Source organism: Tamandua tetradactyla, chromosome 6 (assembly GCF_023851605.1).
Source record: "Tamandua tetradactyla isolate mTamTet1 chromosome 6, mTamTet1.pri, whole genome shotgun sequence".
NCBI lineage: Eukaryota > Metazoa > Chordata > Mammalia > Pilosa > Myrmecophagidae > Tamandua > Tamandua tetradactyla.
In genome coordinates, this window is record NC_135332.1 from 45,710,807 (window position 1) to 45,738,300 (window position 27,494).

The following is a 27,494-nucleotide window of genomic DNA, read 5'->3' on the forward strand; positions in this document are numbered from 1 at the left end:
GTTGCAATATACTTCGAAATTTATTGGTTTTTTGTATATACATTATTTTTTCACAAAAATAAAAAGAAGAAAAAGGAGAAGACAGAGTATAATAGAGAAGATAGGATTTAACAAATGAATATGACTGCTGAGTCAATATAGTGATATACCTTTTAGTCTCCAGTGTCTTGGAGCGGCTATAAGAAAAAATGAAAAATCGTGGAACTGAAACCCATACCAAACTTTAAAATCTGTTGTATAACTACTTGTTAAAATGTACCTGGAAATTTGTTGCTTTTTTGTATATATGTTATTTTTCACAATTAAAAAAATGTTTTAAAAAATATTATGATTGGGTTTATACAATAATGCATCAGTTACAACTAGCCAGGAAAGTATCTCTGGGGAAAAGTCTAATAGCACTGTAGCAGGACTCCATCCCTTTCTTGTAGTTTCTGTCCCTCTTCACATTTCCTTCCTCTGCCCCCAGGATTCTTCTCAACCTGTGATTCTCATTAATCGGGAAAACAAAATCAACAGAAAGATCACAAGGAAAATACTGATTTATCTTTTATCTATGTCTTCAGTATTTTAAAACGCAATGCTAGGCAAAACGATCAATAAATATTTGTTTGACACATACGGTACAATTTCTCCAAGAGAAAGCTAATCACGCTCCTTAACCCACCTACTGAATGTGCGCAGAACCGAAGGGGAAAGGAGAGCATGAGGACAACGCTCAACATTCATCACAGAACAAAGTTCAACAGTGAAGTAAAGTACAAAACTTAAATAAGATACAGAAACTAAAATTAAAGTTAAGGCGGCCCCAGCGTGTGGTGGACACAGGATTGGGGGGGGGCCCATGGAAGGGGAGGTTTCTGGGGTTGTCGCCTAGCTCAGGTCCCTGCGCTGCAATCTGCCCACAGCTGTAACTCCTTCCTTGCTGCTTCCAGACCACTCAGGCATTCAGCTCCAGGTCACTGATGTATTTCTGGACCCAGGCATCACTGGGGTTGGCACAGACCTGCCGGCCTCTTTTGGTTTTGAAGCTGCAGAAAGGTCCAGAAGGAATCAAACATTGAGGAATCCAGCAGGAGAGCCCACCAGGGTCCCTCCAACCTTCCCTGCCCCCAGACATCTCAGGGCCTATCCACATGCTCGTCAAAGTCCCCCTTAACCTCAGGGTTCACAGACCTTCCCTGAGAGTCTTATAGGGGGTCCCCTCAGAAAGCCAACTTCCCTCCCCCTCTTCCCTCTGCCCAGTGGAAGGTTCCCGGCACCCTCTGAAGGTCAGACAGCACCATAGGGGCCTGTCCTGGGGCCCTGTACTCTGAGGGTCCCAGAAAGGTGAGTGCTCTGAAGGGGCTGCTCCCTACACTAGACCTTCTAGTCTTCCTCCCCAGGAATCGGCAGGAGGTTGGGCCCTTACATGACACCAGGCTTGGAACACCAGCTGCTGGTCTCATAATAGTCATCCACAAACTTGCGTGGAATCTGCCGGGAGATGTAGGAGAAGCAGCAGGCAGTTGGGGAGTCGGCACCAACTGTAAGAGACAGGACAGAAAGATCCTTAGTCGTCCTTCAGAAGGGAAGTTAAGTCAACTGCTCCTGGTCCCTTGCCTCAAGGGTCAGGAGGATCTGGAAGGAGACAGCACTGCTGGTGGGGGGGTGGGACGTGGGGACACAGGGACCCAGAAGGGAGTTGGCATTTCTTCTTTTCCTTGAAATTTTAATTTGTGTCTTTCTTTCTTATGTCTCTCCACAGGAATTTCATTTCTGAACAAAGTACTTCTCGTACCATCTCTCCCTGGGGAGTTGCATCTGGAATCCAGGAGGAGAGGGAGGAGAAACAAGGTGAGTCTATCATTGGCTGCACTACCAGGAGCCAATTGGAGCTAGATTCCATCTCTTGTCACAATCCCACTTGGGCCTCCATTTACCCAGCCATAAAATGGGACTTACCTCCACGCTGCCTCCAAGAGCTAAAGAATAAGATTCCTAAAACCCATAGGAAGGAAAAGCCTTCTCCAGAAACAGCCTCCAAAATCCCTGTGAAGTTCTCAACTTGGAGGGTCTGAGGTCAGACTTTGGTATTGTGACCAAGTGATGACCAGGGAGTGGGGTGACGAGAGCCCAAGGAAGAAGGCAGGGCAGACTTACATGAGGCAGAGCAGGTCTGGGAGCAGAGGGCTGTGGTGAGGAGCAGGAGGGTGAGGGCTGCCACAGGGGCCTCCATGGGCTGGGCAGGCAGCGTGGGAGCTGACGTGGTGGCCAAGGAGAACTAGAACTTGGGGACTTGCAGCTGCTACCTCCTTCTGGGGTCTAAGCCATCTCTTTTCTTTATAGGCAGCCTTGGGGCATGATAAGACGGAAACTTGGGGAGGCAGTGGGGAAATTTTTAAACATGGTGTTGGTGTCATGCTATGAGCTGCATATGCCAGGAGAGCTGTGGGTCACCACGAGGGTGCAGGCTGTTTGCTAGAATAGCTTAGTTGCTCACTGGGTGGGTAAATGGTTTTCACAGTAAGGGGAGGTGATATATTGGTGTCACCCTGAGATCCTGTCAGCTGGTTCCTTCTTTCTAGAGCAGATCTGTAGATTAAGCATTCTTCCACGGGGCTGACCGTTCTGACAGTCTCCCCAGCTGTTCCAATGGCACAGATGAGACATAGATGAAAACGCTACAATCTTGAGAAACACAACCCAAGCTTGAGACCACAGCCTAGGTGAAGAGCATAGATTAGTGGAGCCTCGGCTACCGGGGGACAAGATTGAGGCTGGCCTTTTAGACACCAGCTCATTCATCACACATTTGCACTATCCTTGGGTTAGGCCAGGTGAGGAACCTAAATATGAGGGCTAAAATGATGCAGAACCATAAAATTTCTTATCCTTAAACAGCAAAGCTGTCTGCCAGAATCAGTTCTATAAATATAGACAAAAAAAGATGAAGAAAGTTATATGCACAAAAACATTCATCTCTACTTATTTGTAACAATTAAAAGATGGCCAACAATGAAATGAATTATGGTATAGTCATCTCTTATAATCACCATTAGCCCTTAAAAAATGAGAAGGAAAAGAAATTTTAAAAAAGGAAGTCCTCATTCCTCACAGATCCCATTTCCCCAATGACAGAATTTAACCACTGAACATTTACTGTTTCCTTATCCTGAAGTTCAGAAATGGACATGCCCACAGTTGGTGTTTCAACTCAGTGATGTAGTCAGGCTTCTTAAACAGCTCACTTTCCCGTCATCATTTTGTTGGCTTTTCATCTCTGGACTTGTTTCCTTATGGTCATAAGGTGCCTGCTGCCACTCAGGCATTACATCTTCACAGGATTTCGTCCCCAGATACAAGTAGGGAGTTTCACAGGAGGGAGGGAAAGAGCAATGGAGCTAATATTTTTAATTCAAATTGGCTTTTTACATGATTTATAATATGAACTGTAGTTTACAACCCAAAAGTATAAAGGCTAATTTTTCAAATGTGTAAAATACAGAAACGAATAAAAATTGATTTAGTATCAAGAAGCTGTGGAAGCAGCAAAGCAAACGCAGGTAAGGAAGTAGGGGTTTTCCTCTACATTCTTTCTATCCTATTGTGGCATACATGAATTCAGAGGCATAATCTGAGTAAAATTTCTCTCCTTGAAGACAGAAAAAGTTCTATTACCAAACCTAATCACTTTTAACATTTTAATTTATTTCTTTCAAATGCAGGTTTCTCTAAGCTTATGACAGTTTCATTTGTTTGTTTCCTTTCTTTTTCTTTCTTTTTTTTTTTTACTGTATATGTGTTGGAGTGAAGGCACTATTATAATCATAATATAAATGTAATTTTGTATTCTTATACATATTTTTCTATATGTTTGTACACTTAACATTATAAGACTTCACCAAATCATTCCAATATGTTTAAGAACTGCCTGATTTTTGCATCTATCACCCCTAGTGTATTAATATTATCATTCATTATTGTAGTACATTTGGATTGGTTCCAGTGTTTAATTGTTATAAACTTTAAGACAGTCTTATGCATAGAACTTTTTCCATAGATGAGGTTATTCCCACAGGATAGTTTCTTACCTGTTGACTTTCTGGGTTAAATAGCCAAAACACTTAATGCTGCTGATCTATATAGGCACGCAATATCTGATGTGGGTTTGTGTCTGTTCCCAGGGTCAAACCCAGCGATGGCCTATTGTAGGCACCTGTGAGTGTTTGCTGAATGAAACGGTGATTGTAGGAACCTGTGAATGTTTGCTGAATGAAAGGCTGACCTCATTACTCTTGTCATGCCAGTAGTCCAAGCTTCCCCAATGCCATTCTGTCCATCTGGATCTGGGTTAAACATGGTTTGGGATACTTCGCATTCTGTGGCATCATCATAAATGTCACATCTGTGCACCCATGAAGAACACTAGAAATTTCTGCTCTGTGGGAGGAAAAAGAGGGTGGTGTAATTCATAGATAGATCTGTTCTTAGTGGAAGAAGCCAGCTAAATTTGACCCCTCAGAAACACCAACCACTGACTTCCCCCTCCCTGGTTAATCATTTCCTTAAAAGCACCCTGTTAACATGACGTCATGGTCTGTTTCACCCAGGGTGTGGTTTAAGCGTGACTTGTGCGGTTCAGGAGGACATGGCATCAGCATATACTCTATATGCTTCTAAAGCATTAGAAATTCTGCTCTACGGGAAGATTCATTTATCTGTAGATCTCTCCATGAACCTATAGCTCCAACACTAATATCCCACCTCCTCTCACGGTGGAGATTATTTCCACAATCAGCCACAATAAGTGAGCAATTGGGCTATTTTTGTATACCCTGAACCTCTGTGGGACCCCAGAAAACTTGGCACGCTCACAGCATGACAGCATTGTACCTAACCCCTCTGGTCATTCCCAGCCTCCAGTTTGTCATGATCTACAGTGAGTTGTGAAGGGACATGGGCATGGCTTGGACCCCAGAAGGATGCAGGCTGCAGCAGGTGCCCAGCACCACCTTGGCTTTGCCCACTCTGCTCTGCCAGCCCAGTATTGTAGAGGTTTCCATGGCTGCCCCGTCAACCAACTCCTCAGCCCAGCCCTCTGCTCACTGCTCCCAGGTCTCCTCTTTCCACGAGACTCTCTCAACCCTCGTCTTTTCTTCCTTCTGAAGCCGTTTCTCAACACTCTGGATAGATGTCTAAACCACATCACTTAAGTCTTATGACTTGAGATTCCCTAAGTAAAAGCAAAGAACTTCGTAGATGGTTTCAAAATGTTTGGGGCTGTTTGCAAAGGAGTTTTATCTATCCCAGTCTCTGTATCTGAAAGTGGGGGTGGGGTGGGGTGTAGAGTAGAACCCATTTTATTTTGGAAATTGAGACCTGTTATTAATAAGATGCAAAAGCCAGGGTGAGCCAAACAGCAGGTTCACTTCCTTTCTCCCCAGGTGCCTGTCCTTTAGGTAACTTACGGGAGATGGTCTCTTGCTGGAGAATGTCTTTGAAGACCTATGAAATTCCCCAAAAACAGATGGAACAAGAAAGGGCCAATGGTTCCACTAGCTATATTCCTTGAGGAGGGAGCTAGAGATTGAAAATAAGACATAAGCAGACATTAAAAACAAAAATTCAAGGTTAAGAAGAAATGTCTGACTTTCTGTGGCTTCTCCTTGTACCCCACTCAGCAGCCTTGGGCATTCATATCTTGCTGGCTGTGCTGCCTCGAAAGGATTATGCACCCTAGAAGAGCCATATTTTAATCCTGATCCAATCTTGTAAGAGCAACCTTTTCTTTTAAACCCTATTCAGTACTGTATGTTGGAAACTTAATTAGATTGTGCCCACAGAGATGTGACAGACCCAATTGTAGGTATTCAGATTTGATTGGAGGGAGACATATCTCCACTCGTTCCACGTGGGTCTTGTTTAGCTTACAGGAATCCTTTAAAAGTGGAAGCACTTTGGAGAGCAAGAGTGCCACAAGAACCATGAAAGACCATGCAGCCAAAGACCTTTGGAGATAAAGAAGAAAAACACCCTGGGGTTGCTTCATGAAACAGGAAGACTGGAGAGAAAGCTAGCAGACGTCGCCATGTTCACCATGTGCTTTCCAGTTGAGAGAGAAATCCTGAATGTCATCAGTCTTCTTGAACCTACGTAGCTTTTCCCTGGATGCCTCAGGTTGGACATTTCTATAGCTTTGCTTTAATTGGCACATTTTTACAGCTTTAGAACTGCAAACTTGCAGCTTATTAAATTCCCCTTTTTAAAAACCATTCTGTTTCTGGTAGATTGCATTCCAGCAGCCAGCAAACTAAAACACTGGCTCTCTCAGAAGATTTGCTGAGGCTCATGATACTCTCAATGTCAGGGCAGACTGCCCACTGCCAGTTGCTTCTCTTATGTCTCTTCAGGTCCATTGCAAATTTGAGTCCTTTAACAGATACGTGATTTCCATACATTTTCTCCCTGTTCACAAATTGTCCTTTCATTCTCTTAACAGGGTCTTATAAACAGTGAACATTTTTAACTTTGGTAAAATTAGTTTTATCAATTCTTTTTTAATTTATAGACCATGATTTGGTGCCTAAGAAATATTTTCCCAAACAAAGCTCACAAGTGTTTCCTCCTATGTTTTCTTCTAGGAGATACATAGGTTCAGCTTTTATATTTAGGTCTATGTTCCATTTTGAGATCATTTTTGTGTATAGAGTGAAGTGTGGATCTAGATTCATTTTTTTTTTGCATTTGGCAATACAATTTCTAAAATCTTTTATTGAAATGACTCCCCTTTTGTTGAAAACCAAATGCCCATACATGTGTTGGTCTACATCTAGACCTTTAGTTCTGTCCCATTGATCCATGTGACTATCTCAACACTGTCTTGATTACTGTAATTTTATAATGTCTTTAAATAAGGTAGCAATAGCCCTCCAACTTGGTTCTGCTTTTGCAAGGTTGTTTTGGCTATTCTAGGTTTTTGCATTTCCTTATGAATTTTAGAATCAGCTTGTTAATTTCCACCAAAAAAAGTCAACTGTGATGTTTATACTTTTCACAAACATCAACTCAAAAGACCTAAATGTAAAACGCAGAACTATAAAAGTTTTAGGAAAAAACAGGAGAAAATTTAGGTGACCTTGGGTTTAGCAATGACTTCTTAGATACAATCCCCAGAGCACTATCCATAAAATTGGTCAGTTGGGCTTCATTAAAATTAAAATTTCTGCTCTGTGAAGGGCACTGTTAAGAGAATGAAAAGACAACACGCAAACTGTGAGAAAATATTTGTAAAACACGAATCTGAAAAACAGCATGAATCCAAAATCCTGAAAGAACATTTAAAACTCATGTTTAGTTTGTTAAAGCTACCCAAAGGCAATACACCAGAAACAGAATGGCTTTTAAAAAGGGAATTTATTAAGTTGCAAGTTTACAGTTCTAAGGTCATGGAAACATCCAAATGAAGGCACCAACAATAAGTTACCTTTATTCCAAAAAGGATGGTGCTGTCCAGAGCACCTCTGTCAGCTGGAAAGGCACATGGCGACATCTGCTAGCTTTCTCTCCTGGCTTCTCATTTCATAAAGATTCCCTGGTGATGTTTTCCTTCTGCATCTCCAAAGGTCTTTCTGTATCAGCTCTAAAGCTTTTTCCAAAATGGTTCCCTTTTAAAGAGCTCCAATAAGCATCCCCACCTTGAATGGGTGGAGGCACATCTCCATGGAAACCACCTAATCAAAAGGTCCCACCCACAATTGGGTGGGTCACATCTCCATGGGAACAATAAAAAAAATCCCACCCAGCAATATTGAATGAGGATTAAAGAACATGGCTTTTCTGGGGTACACAACAGTTTCAAACTGGCACAACTCAATAAGAAAACAAACAACCAAATTTAAATACGGGCAAAAGAGCTGAACAGATACCTCACCGAAGAAGATATATAGATGGCAAATAAGTATATGAAAAGACACTCGGCATCATATATAACTAGGGACTTGCACATTAAAACAACAATGATGTATTACTACACAACAATTAGAATATCTAAAATTCAAAACACTAACAACACCAAATGCTGACAAGGATGTGGTGCAAAAAGAGCTCTCACTCATTGCTGGTGGGACTACAAAATGGTATAATTTGGCGATTTCTTACAAAGCTAAACATAGATTTACCATATAATCTAGCAATGACACACCTAAGTTTTTACCCAAAGGAGTTGAAAACTTATGTCCACAAAGGAAAAAAAATTCATATGAATGTTTATAGCCGTTTTATTCATGATTGCCAAAACTGGAGGCACTTGAGATGCCTCTCCATGGGTGAATGGATAAACAAATGATAAAAAGAAATGCGCTACCAAGCGACGAAAAAAATAGAGGAAACTTAACTACAGATTCTTAAATAGCCAGTCTGAAAAGGCTACATACTGTATGATTCCAACTATATGACATTATGGGAAAAGTAAAATTATAGAGACAGTGAAAGATCAGTTGTTGCCATGGGTTGGGGTGGTGGGGTAGAGATAAGGGATGAATATGTGCTATACAGTGTATTTAATATTTTAATGTAGATATATGACATTATATATTTGTCAAAACCCATAGAACTACATATATAAAAAGCCAACCCTAATGTAAACTATGGACTTTAGTTACCAATAATGTATCAATTTTGGTTCATTGAATATAACAGATGTACCATACTAATTCAAGATGTTAATAATAGGTGGGGGTGGTAAGATAATATGAGAACTCCATACTTTTTGTGTAATTTTTCTGCAAACCTAAAGCTGCTGTAAAAATAAAGTCTATAAAAGAGTAACAAAAATTACATGTGAATTTTCTGTCTTGTTTGTTAATTTTTAATACTAAATCAAGTATTTGCATGTCATTATATTTATAGAAGAGACTGGTTAATGGTCAGTCAGTGGATTTAGTTTATCATTTCAACATTGTATTGTATGCAATTTGGTATCAATTATTTGACTCTAAATAAGCTGTGCCAAACAGCATTTCCTCAAAACTTTCTCCTTTTGTGGGTTCATTTCCATAGGATAGATTCTGAGAAGTGCAATTTTTGGTTCAAAGACTATGGATATTTTAAGGCTGTGGACTCTTATTCAGGGCCCAAATCATTGACTATTTGATAAATGGAGCAATTACTACAAAGTTAACCCGACTTTTATCATTCTTGTACCTCTAGACTTCTCCATTCTCTTCTGTCTATCAAGAGGATGGTTAAGTTGGGCTTAGGCTGTTGGAGACCCAGTGGTATCACTGCACAGGTCACATTTGTACTGTCAGAATAACCGTGGGCATCTATCGGGACATTCTCTATGGAAGGGAGCTGGGACTACTCAATTCGGAGAGATTTGTCATCTGAGGAGGAAACAGCTAAGCAGGATTTTAACTCCTGGTCACCCATCAGGAGGAACAAGTTCCTCATAAGCACCCAATCAAGTCAGCAAATGAGCCATCCATGTGTGTATCCAAACCCTCCTAGTAACCAGAGGCAACCCAAGGCTGTGTAACTCACATGACACCAGTATGCTTACAGTTCCTTACCTAGGCAACTCCAATTTCCGTGTTCCCATAGCCCAGGGCTGCTATAAAAAGAGAGGAGGCAGCTCAGACCCCAGAGAGAGGCCAGCATTCGTAGGTTCCCAAGCCCTGTCTCGGACATGCCCACATCCTTCTGCCTGTCCAGCACCATGAAGGTCCTCACAGCTCTCCTTTTTTTCCTCCTCTGCACCACAGCCCTCTGCTCTCCAGGCTCCTACTCTGGGCAAGGTGAGTCTATTGTCTGTTTTCCTTTAACAGCTGTTCCCCACTCAGGCCAGAAGTCCTACCACATCTTCCAAGTACTTTGACCTGAGATCCACTCCCCACTCCCGCCATGTGGAAGTAGAGACTTTCCAATGGGGATTCAAAATGACAAGGTCATTTTCTTCCAGAAGATTCTTTTTTAAAAGGGGTCTTTTGCTCTGGGCTGCAGATGTTTTATCCTATTATTAGATGAGATCACTGAAGTCCAACCTACAGGGTTACTAACAGAAGGTATACTCTAAGACTATTTAGTTTCCATTAGTGTGGTAAGTTTTAGACCTACCTCCAAGATTCTCAAGAGTGCCACACTTTGGGTGACTTATAAGATCTGTCCCTACTTTCACTCATCTATCTTATAATTTAATGAATAGAAAAAAGAGAGTTAGGAGAAGGGAGCAGACTATCAAGAGAGCTCGGTCTCCTGTAGAATAAGAACAAGACCAAAATGAAGAGACAAAGCAAAAGACAAGGCTAGGAAAACTAATGGGAGAAAAAAAAGCCACATTATTTCCAGCTTCCTTTTCTTCCAACCCTCAGCACAGCTATGCTGTCTCTCCCCACTTCTTCCTGACCCTCTCTGCCTTACTTGTTCTAAGCAATAACTCCTGTTGTCCTTGTTCCCTCACAGACAGGGTTCATACCCCATCCATCTGCTGCCTCTCACTTATCTCCCAGCCGATACCCTGCAAAAGCGTGATTGCCTATTTTAGGACCAGCAGCACATGCTCCAAACCCGGTATCATGTAAGTATCACTCCTGCCCAACTCTGGAGAGAGAAAGAACGTGATGAGGAGAGAATACCTACAAGAGTCAGGGTGGAGCAGCTCACAAGTGCACCGACTGGTGGACAAGGAGCTATCCTGGGAAGGCCCATCTCTCCGGAAGACTATCATGGGTACAGGGCACAGAGAGAGGCCACTAGGATTTCTCCTGATATGAGTTGGGGGCATGAAGAAGGACTTGTCCAAAAGTAAGGGGAAGAGAGGAGAGGAAGAGACAGCAGAAAAAAGGCAATCTCCATAAATCACCAGAGAAGTTCTGGGGACCCCTGGGATTTGGGGAATGATTCTTTATGAAGTGGAGCAGTCCCGAGCTACCCTGGGCTGAGGCAGAGATGAAGGAACTGTTTGTAAAGGGTGCTCTTATCAATGCCTCTATGTAACATTTCTGTCTTCCATAGCTTTCTCACCAAAAAGAACCGGCAGATCTGTGTCAATCCCAGCGATGCTTGGGTCCAGGAATGCATCAGAGACCTGGATCAGCATGCTTGAGTGATCCAGAGGAACAAGCCAGAGCTTTGGGTGGATCAGGGAACAGGGGCTTAAACAGGGGCATGTTCCTGCAACCTCACATCTCCCGTGATCCTTCCTTGGACGTTTTCCCTGATGAATTGTGTGACACCCTCTTATTTCCAGTTCCCTTCCTAGTCAATCACACAGTGGTTAGCTCATATTCAGGATGATATTGATTGATTCTACTCCTCTTTCTAGGTAGATATTGGGCCAAATGTATCAACAAATGCTTATTGAGTTTTTCTGAGCCCTTTACTGTTAAAAAAAAAATGTCAGAATAATAAAGATACTATTTTTTAGTAAACCTTGGACTTCTGGCTATTATTTTGTTTTTGTTCTCCTGACAAATCAGGCTCATTGGTTTGGAACAAGAATAGGAGAGGATTAGTGGCACCTGAGTAGGAAGGAAAGACAAGAGAAAGAAGATGAATGTCATTGCAATGACACAAGGCATTTTATTTAGGTTAATAATACATTCCTTGTAAGCTGACAAAGAAGCAAAGTATTAAAAAAAAAAAATGTGGATGTACCAGAAACAGCCACACTTAAATGAATACCAAAGCAAGGCATTCTGTCGTGCATCTTTATGCATTTTCAAATTAAGCTTTCTCAAGTATAAAGACCAACTTTCTTTTGAGAACTTACTGAGTCTGTGCCAACAGCTTTGCATTCATTGACTAACCTTCAAAGCACCACTGGATTGTATATACTCTTGTTAGCTCCATTTGACATATGAGGAAACAGAGTTTCAGCAAGGTTAAGAAACTTGTCTGAAGCCACACCAATAGTGGCCAGAGCAGGTCCTGTCCTCTTAATCAACCACTAGAAATGTGTCTTTCAATATGATCCAGCTTAACCTGGCAAAGACTGACCAGGAATGCACAGTTTCCCGAAAAGAAAGAACCTCTGGGTAAGCAAAGAGCATTCTCTTGAATGAGGCAAGGGTACCCACACTACCTGCTAGTGCATCACTGGATGCAAAGGAACCTTGTTTCTTCATATCCAGTCTGTGCGACAGTCTCTCTACCCAGCCATTTCCAGTGTCTCAAAGGCTGTAGGCATAGCGCCATGTCTGCTCCCCGAAGAGAAGTCCCAACTTGAGATTCAGTAGAAATGCTTCCCTTCTTGCAGACAAATTATTACACATAATTCTTTTTCCAAGATAAATACCTTCTGTTGACTTAATTGGGTAGAGGATTGACAATAGTTTCTGTTGGGGCAATTATCTCTCCTTCCCACACTCCCAATTTTTGCTTGTAGACTGAGGGATTGAGGGGTCAAAGTTGGGTATATGGCCATCTCCAGGGACTATTCAGCTTGGAGGATATATCTGCCACCAACTCTTGGATTATCTTTTTAGAATGTTTGCAACAGGGAATGTCCTCTCAAAATCTTGCATTATAATTCAAAAATTTTCAGGAAGACAGAGGGCAATAACATTGTCTAATGCTTGAGAAAAAGGGAGAAACAACGTTTATCGATGGGGTTTTAACCCCAGAAAAGTGCTACGTAAGTAAGGAGTCCAGAACACCTCCACCTGCTTCCCAATTTTGGAAAAAGATATTTGTCATGCAGAGAATCAACTGAGGAGTCATAACCTTCACATATAAACAACGAATCAGTGAGGAACAGGAAAACCCATACTAAATAATTAGGGGTTAAACAAGCATTTTACACTCAAAAGAAATTAAATGGGGGTGCAAGGGTAGTTCAGAGGTAAAATTCTCACCTGTCATGAGGGAGACCCGGATTCGATTCCTGGCCCATGCACTTCCCAAAAAACACAAATTCAACAAATGGTGCTGCAGTAACGGAATACACATATGGAAAAATAATGAAATGTGACCCCACCATACAGCGCATAAAAAAAAAGAAGTAGCTAAATGTTCTCTTTCCCCCATAATCCTCTGTACCACTAACAGAAAGGAAAATCTATTTCATCCACTTGGTGCTGAAGGTAACACTGGATAAGGTAACTTTGGGAATGAAAATGGCAGGTAATCGGGCAGTTTGGTATATAATAACCAGGATGTAATTATGTTGTATTATATTATATTACATTACATTACAATTACATTACATTACAATTACCAGAGTGAAAGAAAGAAAATACAATTGTTGCCTCTGGTAATGGCAGATCAAGTAATTTGGACAAAATTGAAAACAACTAAAAAAGCAGACTAAACGCTTTTTTAAACACCTTCATAAAAGCATCTAAAAGCTAAAAATTAGCAAGGAATTGTAGGTTTGAGATCTCAGATAGGACAAAAATCCATAATTTGAACCTAGCTGTGCTGGTTTGAAATGATGTACCCCAGAAAAGCCATGTTTTCTTAATTCTCATTCAGTATTGTTTAGAGTAGAACTCTTTGATTAGATTGTTTCCATGGAGATATAATCCACTCAGTTGCGGGTGTGACCTTTTGATTAGATGGAGCTGTGACTTCACCCATTTAAGGTGTGTCTTGATTAGTATACCGGAGTTCTTTAAAAGAGGAACCATTCTGGAGAAACTTCAGAAGAGATGGTGGCAACACAAGATCCAGCCATTTGGAGATGCAGGGCCGAGCAGACATCAACATGTGCCTTCCCATGAGATGTTAAGCAAGACAGAACCTAGAGAGAGCCAAGGGAAGCCAAGAGATAAAAGCCAGCCCTGGAGAAGACAAGTGAGGAACCCCCAGAGGAAACAGGCTGAAAGCAAGAGCCCAGGAGCAAGGGACCAGCAGATGCCAGCCAGGTGCCCTCCCAGCTGCCAGAGGTGTTGTGGAAGGCATTAGCCTTTCTTGATTGAAGGTGATCTCTTATTAGTGCCTTAATTGGGACATTTTCATGGCCTTAAAATTGTAACTTGCAATTTAATAAATTCCATTTTTAGAAGCCATTCCATTTCATTCCAACAGCTTTAGCAAACTAATACACTGGCATTCTAGGTTTCTTCTAGACCAGGGATAATTGCAAACCGGAAGAGCAGGCTGAGAGAGTGAGCTGAAACTTTGACAGCCTCAACTAGCGGAAAATGAAAGTACAGAGTTGCATAAGCGTATGGACCTCAAGATACCATCCTCTGCTTTGGGCTAGCAGCTTAGAATAAAAGTAAATTAGAAGGGAACCAGCCTTGAATGGACAGAAGCCCGTTCATAAATTTTTAACATGATCCCAGATTGCTAGTGCAATGAATGCTTGGAATTTAGGGGCAGGGAACTAGAAACCCTAATAAAAATCGTTTGCTATTCGGAAAAGAAATTCCGGAACTTAAAAATGCAATAACTGAAATAAAAAAGAGCAGATTAAAAACTGAAGAAACATTGAGAAAGTGAAGAGAGGCCAAAATGAAATAAGGAGAAACAGAAGGATGGAAAATACAAAAGAGAGGATAAGAGAGCATGCATCTGATTAGTTGGAATCCCAAAATGAGAGAAGAGAAAGAAAGAGATAGCAAATGAGTCTGAAGAGATAATGGCTAATTTTTTTAAAAAAACCATGAAAGACATCAATTCAAAGGTTCAATAAGCCCCAAAACACCAAGAAAGATAAGTGAAAAGAAATCCACACCTAGACATGTGGTTGGAAACTACATTACATCAAAGAAAAACAAAACCTTACAAGTACATAGAAGTGGGTAAAAACAGATTATCTTAAAAGTAGCTGCAAGTGGAGAACAATTTCTGGTATAACAGCCTGAATTCTGCTGACCTACTCTGCAAACAAATTCATGAAAATTATTTTTTAAAAAATAAATAAATAGCTAATGCCTCTGGAAATGGTCCAAAAGGCAAACAGCAAACGAAGAAGCACCTACTAAAGAACAACTATGAAAATTCAGTGAGAAAAGCAAAGCTCTATGGGTGGTTCCTCCCACACCCTCTCCCAGCTCAACAATATGGAGACTTCACTCCAGACTTCTGCAGCCAAGAACATGGGGCTCTCCTTCCCCTCAGCACCCAGTTAGAGGGCATTCTTCTCAGGAGAAGGACTTCAGCATTTCTCATCCTGCTCCCAGCTACCTGTTGCCAAGGTGAAGTCCTAGGTAAGGGCAGTTGAGAGGTGGGGACTCCCTTCTGCAGAGTTCCACTTGTGGAATGGAGGTCTACCTTGAGTAGAACATGCTGAGACCTCTGGAGCCCCTGTCACTTTTGCTTAAACTCATGAGACAGTGGTTCTGTGCCAGGAGAGGCAAGTCGAGAGGATCTCGCATTACTATACACTCCATCAAGCACTCATCTCCTAGAGTTGGGTGACACTCAGACAGAAGCTTTCAACTGACACCACTTCCAGTTCTGGAGTCCAGGCTCATAAATTTTGCTTCCTCTTTAAGGAATTGAGTTCATTTTCAATAGCATGGAGAAGTTCAAACCTAAGAGCACTCTGAAGAGCAGTGGACATCATTTGTGAAAGGCAATTAATTAGAAGGAGAATTATAGGGTTAATGAAGATACAGACTACTCAAGTCCAGCTAGTTTGCAGTAGAGAACTGGGGAAAAGATAGCTCAATGGGATGCTATCAGACCAAAAATTGGAACTCCAGCTGTGAACGGGAGTGGTTCATAACACATTCAGTGAACTGAGATAGCTCGTAGGTGTTCGAGGTATGGGCACATGTGTATTTTGTGTCTTCTGATATGGCTTATTCACCTAGTCTTTCTCAAGGATGAAACTGCACATAAGTAAATGGTGGAATTTATGTAATGCTCAATTTGTTTGCTAACACATGAATCTCATGGGAAGAAATTCATGTTTTCAAAATAAGCATTATAGCAAAACTGGGTGTGCATTCATATGCTCTAACACTACTCAGCAACAAAAAGAAACCAATTGATAAATACAACATGGATAAATTTTAGAAGCATTACAAAAAGCTTTGCAATAAAAGAATGCTGATCTTTGTGGATTCTCAGGAAGAAGAGAGATGATGGCGTGCTAAAGGCAAGCAAACAGCAACTAGTTTTTTACAAAACAGGGGTCAAAGGAGATGGATTCCATGACCTTGGAGGATCAGTCACTTCTATTCTGGGCCAGATCTAATATCTATGTAATTTTTCTTAAGAAACCCTTTGTTGACACTTTTAAAAGGAAGTGGTGGCCAGCGTAAGTCAGTACGGGTACAGTAACAGAGCATCAGGACAGGTTGATCCCCACTTCCTTCTCTGGCAACAATGGACATCTGGGAAAGGGTGTCCTAGAGAGAGCTATGGACAAAGGATCTGGTTTTCAATGTTTAGAAAAATTATCCTGAGATCATCCAGAGAACAAGAAAATTCAGGAAACTAATGTACAGTCTAATTTGGACCTATTGTTGTATTCACTAATGTGCAACAACAAACCCAACAAAAACGCTTGAGTCTAAACCTGGGCAAGTCCCCCTACTCCTGCTCTAGCCCTCCTCCTTTGAATAGGGGAAGTTGAGTCAGCCAAACTAGGTTGAAGCCCTGTAAAGGGGGTGAATGTTGCTTACTGAAGCAGAGAAGGGAGATGACTCAATGTCATCCATAACTCAGCTCCAGGAGCCTAGCAGCTGACATAGAGACCCAAAGCAATATACAATCTCACCTCTTCCAGGGCTCCTACCCACATGGCCCCCCACACCCCACTCCACCTGATCTTTCTCTGCCCTACAGTCTGCAGGGAGGAGAAAGCAACCAGTGGAAGGTATCCACCAATCTCTCTCTCTCTCTGTTTCTGAACTTATGAAGAATAGGAAAAAACACTGTTCCATGTTTATGCTCTTGATTTGTTGGGAGAAAGTGGAAAGCACAGACCCTGTCCATCCATTCCATGTCCAAGAGGGAGAATCTATGGCTTTCTTCCCTGATTTCCCTTAAAAAAAAACCTGACACACATTCACATGGAAACCACCCACCAAGACGGCCTGCTCTCCAGGATACAGCTCCCCAGGGCCCCACAGGAGCGGAAGCCACTCTGGCTCGCTTTGTCCGTGACGGCAGTGTCCATGCGCACGAGATGGCAGCGAAATGGAGAGCCAGCTGTCGAGTGACCAGACCCAGAGGGACTGGACCGTGGAGCGCATCTAGGGCCATCCTCACCCTTACCGCTCCTCTCCGGTCACCTGCTCTTCTGTCTGTTCCTCAAATACACTAAGCCATTCCCACCTCAATATCTTTGCACTTGCTGTTCCCCCCGGCCAGCACACACTTTTCCCAGAGCTGTACAAGTCGGGCTCCTTAATAAGCAGGAAAGTCCTCCCCTCTGAATCGGTCCCCTGATCATCTTATTATACAACCCCACCCAGCCCTCAGGCCCTCTTTACCACATCACCTTGGTTTATTTTCTGCTTAAATTAAAAAAAAAAAAAAAGTAGAAACTTAGAATTCATTTAAAACCATAATGAAAATGAACAAATAAATAATAAGAGGAAGAACAATTCCAATAGATATGAAATTATTTTAAACAAAGGAAATCAGAAACTTCACATTTAGGAAAATATGAGCAACCACACTCCTAATGAAAGGAATTCAAAAACAAAATAAAGAAGTGGTATTTTTTTTACCCATCACATTGATCATAATTAAATTGTGCTAGAGAACTAGTAGGGAATTAGGTAGTCTCATAACTTTCTGGTTTGAGGGCAGTTATTACTGAGTCTTTGGAAGGTGATTTGTCAAAATATGTGTTAATTTAAAACGCACATACACTTTTTTTTTTTTTTTTTTTTTTGCATGGGCAGGCACCGGGAATCGAACCTGGGTCTCTGGCAGGTGAGAACTCTGCCTGCTGAGCCACAGTAGCCCGCCCAGTATGCATACACTTTTATTAGTTCAACAGCAGAGATTTATCCCTAACATGCACTGATCCAGACTGATGGAGAGATAGATAGATAGATAGATAAATAGATAGATAGATAGATAGATAGATAGATAGATAGATAGATAGATAGATAGATAGATAGATAGATGGATGATGGATAGAGCTAAAATATGCAATATGCATGTCAATGCATTCACACACCAACATTCATACATAAAGATATTTAATGAAGCTTTGTCAGCCATAGTGAGCGCACTGAAAAAAAATCTAAGATAGCAATAAACAATTATTAGCAAAATACATGGTGCAAATATCATTTTTATAAGCAAAACATTTCATTTTTAACGCATAGAGATAAATGCACTTTTTCCTCTAGAGATTCAGCAGAAAATCTCCTGGTAATTGGAATGATTGTGGGAGAAATTTTACTTTTTATTTTATACCTTTCCCTACTAAGTACTTGTATTCATATATACATATAAAGAAACATTAATGGTTTTCATCTTTTTCTCTACTTCTGTTCCATACACATGACAATGGCTGGCTTCCCTAATTGCTGCTTGGGCTCCCTGGCATAGCTGACCTCAAATCTGCCTAGTCCCTTCCATACCCCCCATAGAATATGGTTAAACAGCAATTGCTGTGATATCCTGAAGTACTGAGTGACGTTTCAAGAGCTAGGAGAGTAGGCGCTTAGTCTGTACGTCATTGGTAAGGTGCTAGTGTGTGCTTTGTGGAGACATCAGAGTTGTGTTTCCTGTCTCTTTTGCTCCTGGCTCTCCACACTGTGAGAAGTGGGTCATCCGCTGGGTCCCACCTGCACTTTTTGCTGGTGTTCATTCGGGAACTACTCTGATTTGTATGATACGATTTTCCACTTTGCAGAGCTGATAATGAATGACCATTGTTTTACCCATTTAGGGGAAATTCTGTATACACTAATTCACATTTGGAAGCATATCTTTAAAGTTCTGCAACGTTAAAGGAAAGAAATTTTGGTTTTCCCTGAGTCCATTTTTTTTAATCCCCCTAATGTGTTGGTTTCAAAACCCAAACTATACTGCTTTGAAAATCAATGATCAGTACAGAATCTTTACTAACTCTATACTTTTTCCATACAATTTGTATATGCTGTGTACAACTTGCAATAGCCAGGAATAAATGTGCTAAGAAACCATGTTCCCAAGTTTATATTAATTGGGATAAATAAATACACCTAGTTTTTTTAAGTTATATTTACACCAAGATGATATTCTCCATTGTTCTTCAGAAGGAAATATCTGTAAAATAGTCACAGAAAATACTAACCTTTGATTAGATAATTGAATTATCAAATGAAAACAAATTAGGTTTCCATGTGTAATTGCTAGTGACTCCATGTACATTAAACACAGCATGAGATTTCTCTGGTTGAAATAACTTGTAAGGAACAAATTTTAAAATATATTACATTTCTAGAATATTAAATATTAAACACTCAAATTTCATTTCCCCAATTGGTTTTGGGGAAAGACAAATGTTTTATGATTGCAGGATAAAGATACTCTCTATTAGGGAGAACTTCATCCATTACGCTTTCAATTTGCTGTTTTGGGGTTAAGCCATTTTTGGTTTTAAACTGACATGTTTTTGATCAAGGTTATAATCAATGCTATATCTCTCACCCACCTACCTTTCAAGTTACCAATGAAAAAGCTTTAGGTTGTTTCTGAAATCCAGAGCTGCTTCAATGGCAGAACATTTGGTGACATTTTATATCATATAATACAAAAGAGTCCACTTTCGTGGGCTACCAGTTAATGATTTATTGCATGCTAAGACACATCATGGCTCATAATTAACGCTGACTAGGACAGGCAGAGGATTTCAGTAAGTAGTCAATCTCTACTCAACCAGAGCACCCAAGAAAATTCACCCACTGAAGCAAATGGAAGTGCAGGCCATGCAGGGAACTCCACAAAAGACAAAGAAAACTCAGGCATCTGGATTCAAATCTAGGCTAATGGAATCTTGTGGTTTTTATTTGCATGTTTTCTCTCCCCTTCCTCATCAGATATTATTTCATACAGCATTGCTGGCACATATATTTTGTCTTGCTGCTGTGACTTTTTCCCAGCTGACTCCATAGGCTGACTATGAAAGCTAATAACCAACAAAGAAATCAGATTAATGTAACTATATAAGTATCATTCACTCTCCAGCCAAATAACGTGCTTGTATTATAGTTTATTCTCTATTCTTCTAGGTACAGGCCTTCTGGGACCCATGAAAGAGAATGTTCCAAACTAGTCACAACGGTGACAGTAAGCATTTATTTCGCATCTATCTGAGGGTTGCCTGGGATCGATCCACACGGCAGAACAGACTGCCTCACTGGGGCAGCACTGGTCCACTTCTTTCTCTTTCCCCTCAGATTAGCGGGCTATCCACAGTGCATTCCTTCACGACAATGGCATAAGCCATTCACAGTACAGCCAGGTGAAACACATAAGTCTTCATGTGACCTCCCAGAATTATTCTGAGCATCTAATAAAGGGTGAGAAGACTCAGAGGCTGTGGGTAGTGGTACAGGGTCGCACTATAGAACATGTATCCCTAAATATACTCGTGGGAAGGAAACATTCAAGGCAGGTATATGAGGTCCACAGAGGAAAGCTGCAGGCGAAGTAGGGGCAGTTCTTCCCCCAGAAAGGCTCCAAGCTCTGACATGAGGTGATTTTGAGGCTAGAAGTTCAAAATCAAGACATCAGCAGGGTGATTCTTTTCCTCCAAAGCCTGTAAAGTTTTGGTACCGGCTTCCGGGAATCCTCAGGGGTTCCCAGCCTTTGCCTGGTCACACTACACGTCCTCACCCTCTTCAAAGCTTTTCACTCTATCTCCTACTACCTTGTTTGTCTGACTTCCCCACTGCAGTCCTTGTCTGCCTCTGTGTCCCCAGGGCTGGAAAGTGCCGGGGACTTGGCAGATGCTCAGTAAGCCTCTGCTGAATGAATGAATACACTAGCCAGGAGGAAAGTCTTAATAGAAACACACAAGAAAGAGTTCACTCATGTAAAGCATTGATTACGTATTCCTCTCGGTCACCATAGGAAATTTGAAAAGCTTAATTAAATCACTCAAAAGTTCTCAGAGCTTCTGGTAAGGGATGGATTCCAAAACTATAAACGATGCCAATGAATGGATTAAAAGTTTCTGCTCTTTCCATCAGAACAGCAGTTTTCAAATTATTTAAGGGGGGGCGGGGAGAGCATGGGAATTTTTTTTTTCAAACACACTTTACCCATAACTTCATTATATAAAACTAATAAAAAGTACAGGTGCTGGATTTCCGACAAGGTGGCAGAAAAGGAGAGGCTGCATTTATCGCAGCTCCGTGCAACAAGAAAAAGGACTGAAAAACGACTGGGACGGCAGTTCCAGGGTGAATGAAGAGAGAGGGTTTTCTAGGAGACCCTGAATTAAAAGGCGGAGACATTGGAATGGAAAAAGTAGGGTGGGTGAGGTCCGCCTCGATTGCGACCCCAGCAGCTGGCTAGGCAGATTTTCCCAAACGGTTCCGCAAACCCGGAGTTCCCAGGAGGAACTTGAAAGCTAACGGACTTGCTTTCCTTGTATACAGAGCTCAGTTAGCCAGAGCGCATTGTCCGCTTCCCGCCCCTGAGACAGGCTGCAGCGGGCACGGGGTTTAGTTCGCAGAGCGCCGCTGGTCTGACAACTGGACCAACTGTGTGCCACGACCAGCTGCCAGCAATTTCCCGATTGGATGTAGGCAGGGGATGTTGAAATACCCAGTCCCGCAACCTAAGATCGTCCCACATGAGAGCTTGGGGCCACCGGAACCGTCGGGTACGCAGCAGGGGGCCCTGGCTGGAATTACATGGCATTTCTAATTAATTTAGCTGATACCTGTAGCCAGGGTCAGTTGGGCCTGATCGGGACAGGCGGCTCAAGAGCTCCATCTGCTGGGAGAAAGTGGAAAGTGCGGTCTGACAAATTGCCTAAAGCCTAGCTTTTAATAGAGATTTAAGGAAAATTGCAGTCCCCACATGAGATCTGGGACCTGGTTTTGGGAGGAAGGACTAACAAACCAAGTCCAAAAGGGGACTTTCATTGCAAATCTAAATACAAAACCCAAGATGTTTGAAGGAAATCAACTCACAAAATAACCTTATTAAGACAGTTAGATGCCCTGTGTGCAACAGAAAATTATAAAGCTCGTTAGGACTTTGCAGATAGGGCCCAGTCAAATGAGCTAAATAAATTAAATTAGCTCATTAGAGGGGACACAGAATATGGAACACCTAATCAATGGTATTCATAGCAACATAAAATATATTTAAAAGACTGGAAAGGCATAAAGAATTTGACAGAATAAATAGAAAAATGGCAGGTCTTATAGAGAGGAAAGATTACTGTAGACCAAATTCAAAGTATACTAGAGACACACAACAACAGATTTGAAAAGGCAGAAGAAAGAATAAGTGAATTAGAAGTTAGGACAATTGAGCTTGAACACATAACAGGACAAATGGCAAGAAAGATGGAAAAACGGTACTAGATTTCAGGGAAAAAATAGATGACTCAGTGTGCACAAATATAAGATTTAGTGGTGTCCCAAGAGAAGAAAAGAGTAAAGGGACAGGAAGTCTAGTTAAAGAGATAAGGGGAGAAAACTTCCCCACTCTTACAAAAGATATAAATATGCAAATCAGAGAAGTCCAATGAACCCAAAATAAAATAAATCCAAACAAGCCTACTCCAAGATACAAACTGATCAGAATGTCAAATACCAAAGAGAAACAAAAAGTCATGAAAGCAGCAAGGAAAATTATTTGCCACTTATAGACTGACCTCAGACTTCTCAGTAGCCACCACGGACACTAGAAAAAAGTGGTATGATATATTAAAGATTCTGCACAAGAATGGTTTCCAGCCAATAATTTTATATCCTGCTAAGCTGTCCTTCAAAATTGAGGGAGAGATTAAAATCTTCACTGACAAACGAAGGCTGAGAGAATCTGACAACAAAAGACCTGCCCTACAAAAAACACTAAAGGAAGTTCTGTTAACTTAAAAAAAATTTGTATTTTTGGTAGTGCATTTCCTAACTTAACTTCTATGGTCCATTTACTTGAATGCCATAAGTACATGGAATCTTGAATAGGGCATGAGATTTTGTATGGTTTGTCCAGGTTAGTGAGATGCCCCAATATATTCCAGAGGAATTTGGGCAATGAATAAAGAAGTAGTCCCTTGGGGGACTGGGGCGAAAGGAGGAAATATACAACTTCTCCATTTGTAGAATTTTTGATATTCTCATAAGCAGTGAAGACAGCCAAATCAATAGGCCAAAACCTCAATCTTGGGGTTTGCTCCTTTTCCTGCAAAGGATAAGCTAAGCCTACTTAAAATTAGGCCTAATTACCCCCAGAGAACCTCTTTTATTGCTCAGATGTGGCCTCTCTCTCTAAGCCAACTCAGCAGGTGAACTCACTGCCCTCCCTCCTATGTGAAACATAACTCCCAGGGGTATAAATCTCCTTGTCAACATGGGACGGAAATCCTAGGATGAGCAGGGCCTGGCATCTAGGGATTGAGAAAGCCTTCTTGACCAAAAGGGGGAAGGGAGAAATGAGACAAAATAAAGTCTCAGTGGCTGAGAGATTTCAAACAGAGTTGAGAGGTTATCCTGGAGGTTATTCTTATGCGTTGTATAGATATCCCTTTTTAGTTTATGATGTTTTGGAGTGGCTGGAGGGAAGTACCTGAAACTGTTGAACTGTGTTCCACGTAGCCTTGATTCTTGAAGATGATTGCACAACTATAGCTTTTACAATATAACTATGTGATTGTGAAAAAATTTAAAAGAATCAAAGCTTCTGCACCTCAAAGTATTTTGTCAAAAAGGCGAAGAAGCAGCCAACTTAATGGGAAAAAATATTTAGAAACCAAACCTCAGATAAATGTTTGATATCCCATGTCCATAAAGAAATTATACAACTCAATAACAAAAGAACAAACAACCCAATTAAAAATGGGCAAAAGATATGAATAGACATTTTTTTTCTGAAGAGCAAATACAGATGGCTAAAAAATACATAAAGAGTTGCTCATTTTCTTTAGCCATAAGGGAAATGCAAATTAAAACTACAATGAGCTATCTTACACCTGTAAGAATGGCTGCCAGTAAACAAACAGGAAACTAATACTGGAGAGGAGGTGGAGAAACTGGGACACTTATGCACTGCTGGTGGGAATGTATTAGGGTATAGCCACTATGGAAGACAGTTTGGTGGTTCCTTTAAAGACTAAACATTGATTACCCTATGACCCAGCAATACCAATACTTAGTATACACCCAGAAGAGCTGAAAGAAGTGATATGAACAGACATCTGCACACCCGAGTTCATAGCGGCACTATTCTCAATTGCTAAAAGATGGAAACAATCCCAGTGCCCATCAACAGACGAGTGGATAAACCAAATGTGGTATATAAGTATAATGGTATATTATGCAGTGATAAGACAAAATGAGGTCCTAAGAGATATGACAACATGCATGAGATAAGCCAGACACAAAGCAATAGATACTGTATAATCTCGATGTTGTGACTCTGGAAAAGATGACAATGTCAAGGCTCAGACTAGTCGATTGAGTTGCTCTGAATAATAGGCCTAGAAGAGATCAGCTCCAAGACAGAAAGTCAATGCAACTTTCTGTGACGTTTTATTCTAGTATGATCTGGATGAAGATTTTGAGGATAGGTGGGGAACGTGGTGCTCTCCTGCCCACATCACCCTCCCCACCCCCTTTTACTCTCCCTCCTCTCTCCCTTCTCTTTTCCTCTCTTTTTCTTTCTCTCCTTCTCTCTTTTATTCTTCCCTCCTTCCTTCCCTAAAAATAATAATAATAATAATAAAATAAAAATAAAACACTGGGGTTTACTCTGGGTTTGGTGGAGGTGGGGCAGCCCTGATTACCCAACCTCCCAGTAGGGTGGCCAACGCATTTCAGTTGCCTGAGACTTTCCCTGTGAAGCTGGAAGCTGCACCACCCAGGCACACCAGGACAGTTGGTCACCTCCCAGTCACCAAACCTGTGTGGTCCCTGTGCAGGGACTCTGTTCCACACAATTGGAGGGTGGCAATGTACAATTGCATTCTGTGGAACTGTGTTCCTGGGGCACCTTCCTCTCTCCGTACTGCCAATGATGTCCCCACCAGGAGTTGTCCACAGGGTGCTGCCCCCGGGCTCTGCACCAGCCCAAACTGGGCCGGCACAGCCTCGTTGCCCTATCTCTGACTCCCTGTACTCAACCTAGAGGAATTCATTCCCAAGACAGTCCTGGCCTAGCAGATCCTGTGTTCCTTGGTTGCCGCCCTAGCTTCCTGGGGCTGCCAAATCCCGCTAACACAACCCGGTGGCCGAAAACAACAGAAATTGATTTTCTCACCATTCTGGAGGCTAAAATCTGAAATCGCAGTGTCACAGCGCCATGCTCTGTCTGAAGGCTCTAGGAGAGGATCCTTCTTTGTCTCTTTTGAGCTTGTGGTTTTGCAGGTGAACCTTGGGGTTCCTCGGTTTTCACTGCATCGCTCCAGTGTCTGCCTCCATCCTCACAGGAACATCTCCCCTCGGGGTGTCTCTCGCCTCTGTGTCTCTGTGTCTTCACTGGCCTTCACCAGGCATTGGATTTTAGGGTCCACCCTAATCCAGTCTGACCACATATTAACTAATTATACCTGTGAGGACCCTACTCCCAAATAAGGTCACGGTCTGAGCGTCTGGGTGGACATGGATTTTAGAGGGACACTATTCAACCCAGTACAGATGGCAGGATCTCATGGCGCCCCTGGCCTGCAGCAAGAGGCAGAGAGGCTGCAGCTCGGCTCAGAGGATTTTAGTACTAGCTGGGGAGGCCCAGCAGCCCAGGAGCCCCTCAGGGCCCAGCTCCCCTGCCTGCAGCCCCCATCAAGCCTGAGCCCGGGCCTTGCACTGGGGAAAGACAACACCACAGGATCCCATCATCCCGTTCCTGGTGGGCCGGAAACAGTCATCCAGGCCTCTGAGCTCATTCATGGGCCACGCCTGAGGCCGAGCTCACACCCAGGAGGCGAAGCGGACTCCCAGGGGGCAGGGGGGGGGGGGGGCAGAAAAGGGGGCCGAGCCTGCCAGGAGGCCCTGGCTCTCTGGGTCTCCCCATCGCCAGCTTCAAGGAAGAGGCCAAATGTGAAACCTTGGGTCATTCTCTGCCTTCTACTTTTCTTTGAAATCATAGTTCAGCTCTCATATCGCAAATATGTGAGGATGCCAGTCTTAATTCCGAAGAATCCCAATTCTGTGCACACCCACAGAAATGCAGATGGAGACCAAGAATGTGTCTAAATTGGGGTACATAATTCAACCCACCGTGCACACACGCACACACTCAGCAATTCCACCAACAGCCACACAAAATGAAAAAAAAAAGCTTTATTTCTGGAATAATTGTTATAATTGTTATGAAATAATTTGAATTTCATAATAATTGGAAATATGGAATAATTGTTATGAAACCAAGATCTATGCTACAAATAAGACAATGAATGCTTTTTCTATGTTCAAATTTCATTCTAGAGTAACTTTTAAATATTAAATAGGTATAGTATTGCCCTTCAATTTAAAAAATGATTTTCATTTGGCACCTGGCTTGCGTTAATGTTCCATTATTTTAATGTTTTTATTATCAAATGTCTATATCTGATAAAGAACATCTTAGATGCTATTGAAATATAAATATATAGTAAATATAACTTGTCACATAATAAACCACACATTTGTTATTTTTTAATAGGAAACCTCTAAAAATTTTAGTACAACCCCATCACAGAAAAACGAGTCACTGTTTATGTTCACTCATTATTATTTTTAAAACATGAAAGTAAATTGTTATGGGAAATACAGAATAATGTAGGATTTTGAGAATACCCAGGAATTCCGATTTCTTATTCCCAAATCCCCAAGACGCATCTCTGTCAGAAATTTGGAAACATTATGACCACAGAATCACATCTCAGGCCTGGAGCGGGTCTGAGAGAAGGAGAGGTCAGACAGGGAAGGGTCAGGGGGGAGTGGGGTGGGGGGAAGCAGGAGGTGGGGGTCTGACGGCACCTTCTCTGACTCCCTGGGGAACAACAGGTACCGGCGGTGGGCATGGGGAGTAGACCGAGGTCTCCCTGCAAGGAGCTGCCAGCAGCGAGAGGATGGGGAGGAGTTCCGTGTCGGGAAGAGGGTCAGGTGGTGGGCGGGCTCCCTCCCAGCGGGCAGACCCCTCAGCCTCACCTCCCTCCCCTTCCTGCTCCGCAGCTTCCTCACCAGAAGGGGGCGCGGTGTCGGTGTCGGTGCCGCCGCAGGGGGGACGTGGGGGCGGGTGGAGGGAAGTGGGAGCACCCGGAGACCTCACGCTGGGGGCACGCCAGCCTCCCCCCTCGGCCCCCACCTCCCGGCCCCGGGCCCGGGGGGCCTCTCCCGACCGCGCTTCGCGGTGCCCTCCTCCCCGCTGACCGTCGGGCTCTGGCCTGGAGCTCTCCCGCGACGCTCCGTCCGCTGCGGGCTGCGGAAGCTGCTGGCCCCGAGCCGGCGTCT

At 42.3% G+C, this 27,494-nt stretch overlaps 2 protein-coding genes and 1 long non-coding RNA gene across 3 annotated transcripts; 1 reads left to right on the plus strand and 2 right to left on the minus strand.

Moving 5' to 3' along the window:
• Positions 1–791: 791 nt before the first annotated feature.
• On the minus strand, positions 792–2,486 carry LOC143687794 (C-C motif chemokine 3-like). The gene is made up of 3 exons (XM_077165117.1): positions 2,143–2,486; positions 1,412–1,526; positions 792–1,031 (listed from the first exon to the last, which is right to left on the minus strand). The coding sequence occupies exons 1-3, from the start codon at positions 2,216–2,218 to the stop codon at positions 941–943; spliced, it is 282 nt and encodes a 93-aa protein (XP_077021232.1). The 5' UTR covers positions 2,219–2,486; the 3' UTR covers positions 792–940.
• A 237-nt stretch (positions 2,487–2,723) lies between these two features.
• On the minus strand, positions 2,724–27,494 carry LOC143687795 (uncharacterized). The gene is made up of 3 exons (XR_013177688.1): positions 27,414–27,494; positions 5,451–5,562; positions 2,724–4,422 (listed from the first exon to the last, which is right to left on the minus strand). It is a non-coding gene; the product is annotated as an uncharacterized LOC143687795 (long non-coding RNA).
• LOC143687793 (C-C motif chemokine 3-like) lies at positions 9,558–11,404 on the plus strand. Its single transcript, XM_077165116.1, has 3 exons — positions 9,558–9,776; positions 10,441–10,555; positions 10,993–11,404. The coding sequence occupies exons 1-3, from the start codon at positions 9,668–9,670 to the stop codon at positions 11,081–11,083; spliced, it is 315 nt and encodes a 104-aa protein (XP_077021231.1). The 5' UTR covers positions 9,558–9,667; the 3' UTR covers positions 11,084–11,404.